At 37.6% G+C, this 7,399-nt stretch overlaps 2 protein-coding genes across 6 annotated transcripts in view; one reads left to right on the top strand and one right to left on the bottom strand.

The window, feature by feature from the left end:
* LOC106461102 (sodium channel protein para-like) overlaps positions 1-7,399 on the top strand; it is a 229,094-nt gene that overhangs the window by 29,589 nt on the left and 192,106 nt on the right. The window lies entirely within an intron of this gene.
* LOC106461103 lies at positions 868-1,926 on the bottom strand. Its single transcript, XM_013920895.1, has one exon. It carries the CDS (start codon positions 1,924-1,926, stop codon positions 868-870), a length of 1,059 nt encoding a protein of 352 aa, XP_013776349.1.

Genomic DNA, 7,399 nt, shown 5'->3' with positions numbered 1-7,399 from the left:
ACTAATTAGTTTAACTTGCTCGAATGATCTCTCACAGCTGGCAATGGAAACTGCGATGGTTAGCATTATCTGAATAGCAATGTGAAGATTGGGGAAAACGCTCATCTCCAAGCTGAACAATAAATAGGTCTTGATATTTTCATGTTGGCCTGACTTGATAGCAGCATTCTGCAATCCAAAATTTCTTCATATAGCTGCTGTCTATCAACATCAGAGCTGTACAATTCACCCACATTTTTGCACTTCTTCTTTAGGTCGTTACTGTTGGCGCTGTAACACAGTCCATCGACATCGAGAAGGAACGTCGGTGTCGCGCAAACGTGCGAACCTTTCGTCCATTTCTCTGTGAAGATGGTCGAGTATTCCCTTCATGACTCTTTCCATTCCCTCCTTGGCTGTTAACCCAGCGTCTCTCGAGTTCTCATCAGCCATTCGTTTCTTTCATCTCTGATGTCTTTCAACTTCAATATTCCATTCTTGACAGAGACCGAGTTCTTCAAGTGACTCACTGACCAGCACTTTTCTTTCATCATCAAAATGATCTCGGAGGGCTTTCAAATCCAAGGCAGCACCGTAGAAGTTCATACTAAGATCCTGCGGCCTCTTTTGAATATGGTCAATGCGAATGAATACTTTGTTTCAAAATCGTAGCAAAGTCAGAAAATCGTAACTCAACATGCGGTTATACAGCTGCCTTGCGTCACTTCTTGTTTCACTTGTCTCGTATTCATTGTCTATCATGCCCTGGAGAATTTGAAGTATCACCTCAAGGTACTTGTTGACGGGCTTCACTGCTTCTGTCCTTGCACTCCACTTGATTTCGGACTGCGACTTAACAACCACAGGCATGGCGTTTTTGAGTTTTTCTCAGCGATGTGGTGAACGAGAGAAGAACACGTAGAGAGCTTCGGTGATTCCAAAAAACGTGACCATCATTGTATCCTGCTTGGCTGCATGTACACCCACCAAGATGAGTGAGTGATTGTCGCAATTCACAAACACTGCCAGGTTGTTTTTCTCACTTATTCTTTGATGAAAATCACTTCCGTGTCCAGCCATCACAGCAGCGTTGTCACAGTACTGTGACAGACAATCTTGTAGCTCCATTTCTTCCTTCTCTAGATGTTTCAAGATGTCTTTAACCAAGCTCTCAGCATCCTTCTGTCTTATCTGGATAAAACCAAAGAAGGACTCTCTAATACGGACTGTTTTCCTTTCAAAATCAGCTTCCACGTACCTCACTACTTCTAACATCTGCTTACAGTGTGCCTGATCAAAGGTCGAGTCGAACATGAGACCATAGTACTTGGCTTTACGAATGCTTCTCAGTAAACTCTGGCGAACAGTGGATGCCATCATGTGGATGAATTCGTCTTGAACACCCGGTGAAAGATAAGACGTGGATCCAGGATGACTTTCCACACGAGTGGGGTGTCCTGTCATGACAGGATCAAAGATAGCCAGTAGTTTCAGTAAGCCAATGAAATTTCCCATATTGGAGTCATCGTCTGGCTGAAGTGACTCCCTGTGTCCTCGCAAAGCCAGGTTCTGAGTCGCAAAGAATTTTATGCAGTGAAGGATTCTCGTCAAGATATCACGCCACTTCTGCTTTTTCTTCTCAATCTGTGACTGAAGTTCAGCGTCAATAACTCCTCTGTTTTCAGCTACATTTCTTTCCATTTCATTCCACTGTGTGAAGTACTCCTGATGATTCTTAGCATTTTCATGAACACTAATCCTTTCATGTGTTTTCCACTGGTTGAATCCACTTTTCTGCTCCAATGAGGATTGATGATCTGACCAGGAATAGAGAAGACAACAGATACAAAATTCAGACTTTTTAGAAGGGGAATAGACCAGCCATGAATGAGTCACTTCCTCACCATGACCATTTCCGAATTTCCTCTTGAACCAAGTTTTGTTCATTGAACAGTTATTTGTTAGTAGGAAATACTTCGAACCCACCTTTATTATTTCTGTTCTCAACGTGTCAGGTAGAATTGCTTTTCCAGTATCATTGTCGAACTTCAGAAGTCCAATGTCATGCTATTCAATCACTTCCGGTATGACAGTTCAAGGCTCTTCGACACCATCCAGTTCATCAGGTTTAGTGTCGTCAGATATAATTTCGTCAATAAACTCAACATCACCACCATCGTATTCCCCTTCTGTCATGTCCACGTTCTCTCTGGCACCCTCACTCTTAATCTCATTATACTGGGATTTATCTGACTTGACTTTCTCCTCAGTTTCTGACACATTTGTAGTTGATCCACCTTCGGATTCTAACAAACTTGAAGCTGGGGCAGGCGACTCCATGGAACGTGTCAAACTACTTGTTCTGGGCTTTTCAAAGAAGTGCATGAACAACTTGCTCGACTTATTAACTTCCTCTGCCTCCAATTTTCTTCTCTTCCGTCCTCCAGCTCCACTTTCCTTCTGCTTCGTAAAGAAACGATTCATGGTCTTCTTACACAATGCTCTGAAATAAGGAAATGGCACTTTTTAATAAGAACATTAAATTTCATAGAATTTGAACAAAATTCTGGACTACATCCTTAGTTTGTGCAGGAGAATGATCTGACTGTCAGTTGGCACCGTGTGGTACTATAAGGTATGTGGCCATGTTGCACCCAGCACTGTATTTTTTACTTAATAATTTATATAAATGGTTTAACAATCGGCCATCCTAGTGCTTCTCACTCATGATAATCAAAGACAGATCATACATCTGAAGAAAATTCTTTTTTTACTATTAAGGATGACTTGTCTGACTTTAATAGAAACTGCTCAGTGGCGCCCCTCTTCAAGTGGCGCCTAGGGCACGTGCCATACCTTAGATACTCCACTGGGTCCTTATATAGTTTACATAAATGTAGAGAGTAGGATCAGTTTTGCGTAGAGAAGAAGCTGAGAGAATCGACGAATTAAAGGAGATTAGGCGTTTGCAACATAATCGGTTAAGTGTGGACAAGGTGTGTACAGTAGGACTTGCATACTGTATACATAATAGTATTCATAAAGTGAGTGGTAAAGTGTAGATAAGATACTGATATATACCAGAGAAGATGTTGGTAAGAAACTGATATATAACAGATAAGATGTTGGTAAGAAACTAATATATAACAGATAAGATGTTGTTAAGAAACATATATAGCAGATAAGATGTTGGTAAGATACTGATTTATAATAGATGAAATGTTGGTAAGATACTGATATATAACAGGTAAGATGTTGGTAAGATACTGATATATAATAGATAAGATGTTGGTAAGACTGATATATAGCTATAGTAGATAAGGTGTTGGTAGAATATAACTAATTATGCTTGTAATAAGACATTATGTTAGACATGTTTTTAACAGTACATTCTTAATCTAGTCCCTTAGGGACTTTCAAGAATTAGAAGAGTGTACAATAATATCATTTCAACCACACTGTATTCGTCATATCTATTGCCGAGGCTCAACGATTGTTGTTGTAATAAATGACCTATATATAAATAGTGTTCCGGTCACTATTGTATTTTTGTACCTCAAACACCCTGAAGAACTCTGGATTGCGTGAAACGCGTTGTCAACAATAGATATGACGAATATCGTGTGGTTGAAATACTATAGCTATACACTCTTCTAATTCTTGAAAATCCCTAAGGGACTAGCTTAAGAATGTACTGTTAAATGCATATGTCTAACATGTCTTATGACAATGATAATTAAGTATAATCATGCTTCGCCATCTTGTAAAACGCGTTCACATCATAACGATTGTTGTTGATTGGAATACTGGTATATATAGCAGATAAAATATTGGTAGGAATACTAGTATATATATATGTATACAGTAGATAAGATGTTGGTAGGTGTGCTAGTTTACAATAGAGAGGATGCTGATAGAATGACTATTTTACACTAAAGAAAGTGCTGATATAATTACTTGTCTGATGTAAATTGCTGATAAGTTATTTGTTAAAGGACAATAACGTTGAAAATATAATTATCTTATACAGAAGTATGCTGGGCCTGTGAAAGTTATGGTCTATCGATCAGGAGCTCAGAAAGCATGCTTATTATTATACCTTTATGTATCTTGATATCTATCTGTCGATCTATAGTATTTGGTTAAATATAGCTAAAGTAAATATACATACATAAAGTATTTTGTTCAGTGGTGTAGACAACATGTTAATAGAAGAAATGGTTTACTCTGTTTTTGGTGATCATAGAAGGATTTAGCAAGATAGGTGGTGTTATGAAAAAAGGATTGCCAGGGTAAGTGGTGTTTTTTGATAGAAGGATTAGCAAAGTAAACGCTTTTGATAGGACTTGCAGGATGCATGAGGTCTTGGTAGAAGAAACTAGTAGAAGTGTGTGAGATTTTGATAGAAGAACAGATTAAATTTACATTTGGTGTTAATACAAGAACGTGCTAAGGATAGACCAGGTTTGATAAGCAACTTGTTAAGGGGATGTGAGTTGATATGAGGACATGTTAAGTGTTGATAAATGGACTATTATAGGATGAATACTAGATGCTAGTGAAAGGACGGGTGTAGTCTAGACGAGGTATTCATAGAAACGTTTGTTTAGTATAAAGGGTATGTTGATAGATAAACATTTTTTTTGTTTATGATGTTTAATTATTTCAGTAACTTACACTTTTTGAAACAGCAACAAAGTATTAGGAAAAAAAATCTCAACTGAATCCAAATGTTTCGGAGAACATCTGCTATTCTGTTTTCCACAACAAACTGATATTTAAAGAGTATATCTAAGAAGTACAGTAGGAAAGAGTTTGGTGCAGTGAAACACAAAAGTTGTTTATTCCCATAACTTCCTGGTTTTGTACACTAATCAACTCAAAAGAAGTACACACTACCACCACTACTTAACCTTTCTTTAAGTAAATTAATTTTCATAAAACAAATAAACAATGGTAATTAGAAACACAGAAAACAAAAGCTAAACTTGTTTCACTGTGCCCCACCGAGTGGGGGCAGGGTGAGACAGTACGTTGGTCACTATGAGAGACACTACAATCACATGTGGATGTATATGTTATTTAGGTTTGAGACCCATGTACAGTAAGCCATGGGCTTGGGCATTGCTCAAGGACGAACTACTTCCTCAGAGACTTGGGGTGGGGAACGCCCTTTTCCCCTCAGTTACTTGTTCAGTGTTATTTTGAGAATTTCTGTCGTATTTCCTGAATAGTCTCCTGTAAGGTTTCTTTTTCTCCCCTTTCTGCTTTTTGTTGTGATATCACCTGCTTTTCTGGGGTGTCAGTGGCAATTCTAGTTTTTCCTTTGGTTCGGGATTTTCTGTTGATGTTCCGCTCTTCAACTTGTAGGTAACTTTTCAATTATGCTCGGCTGTTGGACCCTTCTTCAGCAATCGGTTCCTCAGTTCTCCTATGTCAATTATATGATTAGAGGGCAAAGCTTACTCTGCAGTGATGGAGGTAATCGACTGAAGATTCAGCTTCGGCTTGGATGGAGGGAGTTTTAAGCTGATCACTATTTTCACAGCAATCACTTACAACATTGGACAGTTCTTCAGATGGGGCTGGACTGTCCGTCACTGCATTACACAGAAAGTCTGCACCACAGAATGTTTCATGATTAAGTGGAAATATTCCTGTCTTACGGAAGGCTGCAGTGATATTTGTTGGAATCATGATGGTGTGCAGTACCAACACAACTTGCAACTTCATACAATGTCAAGGTCTTCCCAGGATTCTGTTTCATCCAGAGGTCTACCACCTGGTTATAGTAAGTCTTGAATGGTCTATAAATTGCCTCATCAGAAGGTTGCGTCTTGTTGCTAGAATGTGGGGATGAGGTGAGAATTGTCACTTCATTTTGTTTGGCCAACTCAATCACTTCAATTGACAGTCGGCTGATTATCTTATATCAGAAGTGATGGTCTCTCTTTTGCAGTCTGTGAATAATGAATGAAGAGTTTCTGAAGTCATACAACCACATTTATGTGCTAATCCTAGTGTCCCTGAAGGTGCAACTTGTGTCATGTACTATTTAAAATGCAAACATGGAAAAATCATTACGGGGGCAGAGAATTCCCAGTCGGTTCCCATTTCAGTACTGGTGCATTTACTTACTTGTTTTAGTCCCTTCTTTGCAACAACTTTTGGTGGGGTGTGCATCATTGTAGTGCCAGATTCATTTAAGTTAAGAACACTTTTTCCCTAATAAAATTTGACTCTCTTCTGGTGATCTTTATCAAGTTGTTGAAAATTTTTCAAGAACTTTCTTGTTGAATAAAGTTGCCCTTTAAAGACTGCAATCATCAGGCTTTCTGATTCTCAGCTGGGGGTGTTGCTGCATGAAAGATCTGAATCATTCAACTCCTGCCATACTCTCATCTTTCTACATTTCTGGACATGTAATGTTGCTAAAGTCATTTTAAACGCTAACTGTCTGCGTTTGTTTGTTATGAGCCCGTAAAACATCTTGGCACATGTCAAAATATATTCACAAAGGGAATATTCTTGAGCTGTGTTAAATATTTGTCGAAAGGCATACTTGAGTTTAATTTGGATCCGTTCACAAAGATGCCGTTTCTACTTTTTCACATATTTGTGGTAATAAAAGGAAGTTAACCAAATATGTACTTGGCATCAAAACTGACTCATCTTTAGTTTTAATAGACTAGAGAAAGCAATTTTTTTTTGGAAGTGACTATAGCCATATTCAAAAGAAAAAACCCTTGGAAGCAGATTCCTGCTGGTACATAGACAAACAAATAGGATCAATTTGTAGCAAGGGAACAGTCCCACTGACGATGTGTTCACTCCCAGTAACATATAAAATGGTCATCTAACTATGCATTATGTTTCAAAGGATGATATTGTTTATAGCCTACTTATCAAAAGATGGCCTAGTTGTACTAACACCTACCTATGCAAAGTTAAAGGCTACTCCTTTCTTATTATCTGCCTTCCAAGTGCTCAGACCTATTGTTTTTGAATTTTTATTTATTTTAGACTTTTTGTCACATACAATATGTACGTATTAATAAAATATAAACACAGATAGATAAACATGAATAAACAAAACACAAAAAGGCGAAGTTGGTAGTAGAAGTCTATCTTAATCACAATTTTATATTACTGTATATCAGAAATCAACAACTTATCGAACATAATATCCTGTAATGCTGTTGTACTTTTTATCACAAACAAGCAATTACATAGATAATAAAAGAAATTAAATTAATGATAATATCAATCCTATATACATAAAGTACCATTCACTGAATATTAATCAGTTTGTCTATGAACATCAGTTGATAACCAATCTGTAATTTTTTTTTAAACTCTGCAATTGTATTTATATTCCATAACTCCCTGGGGAGTTGTTCATTATATATAGTATTTTATA

Source organism: Limulus polyphemus, unplaced genomic scaffold (genome assembly GCF_000517525.1).
Source record: "Limulus polyphemus unplaced genomic scaffold, Limulus_polyphemus-2.1.2 Scaffold898, whole genome shotgun sequence".
NCBI lineage: Eukaryota > Metazoa > Arthropoda > Merostomata > Xiphosura > Limulidae > Limulus > Limulus polyphemus.
The sequence above is the reverse complement of the archived record's forward strand: the minus strand, read 5'-3'. Positions and strand labels throughout refer to the sequence as shown.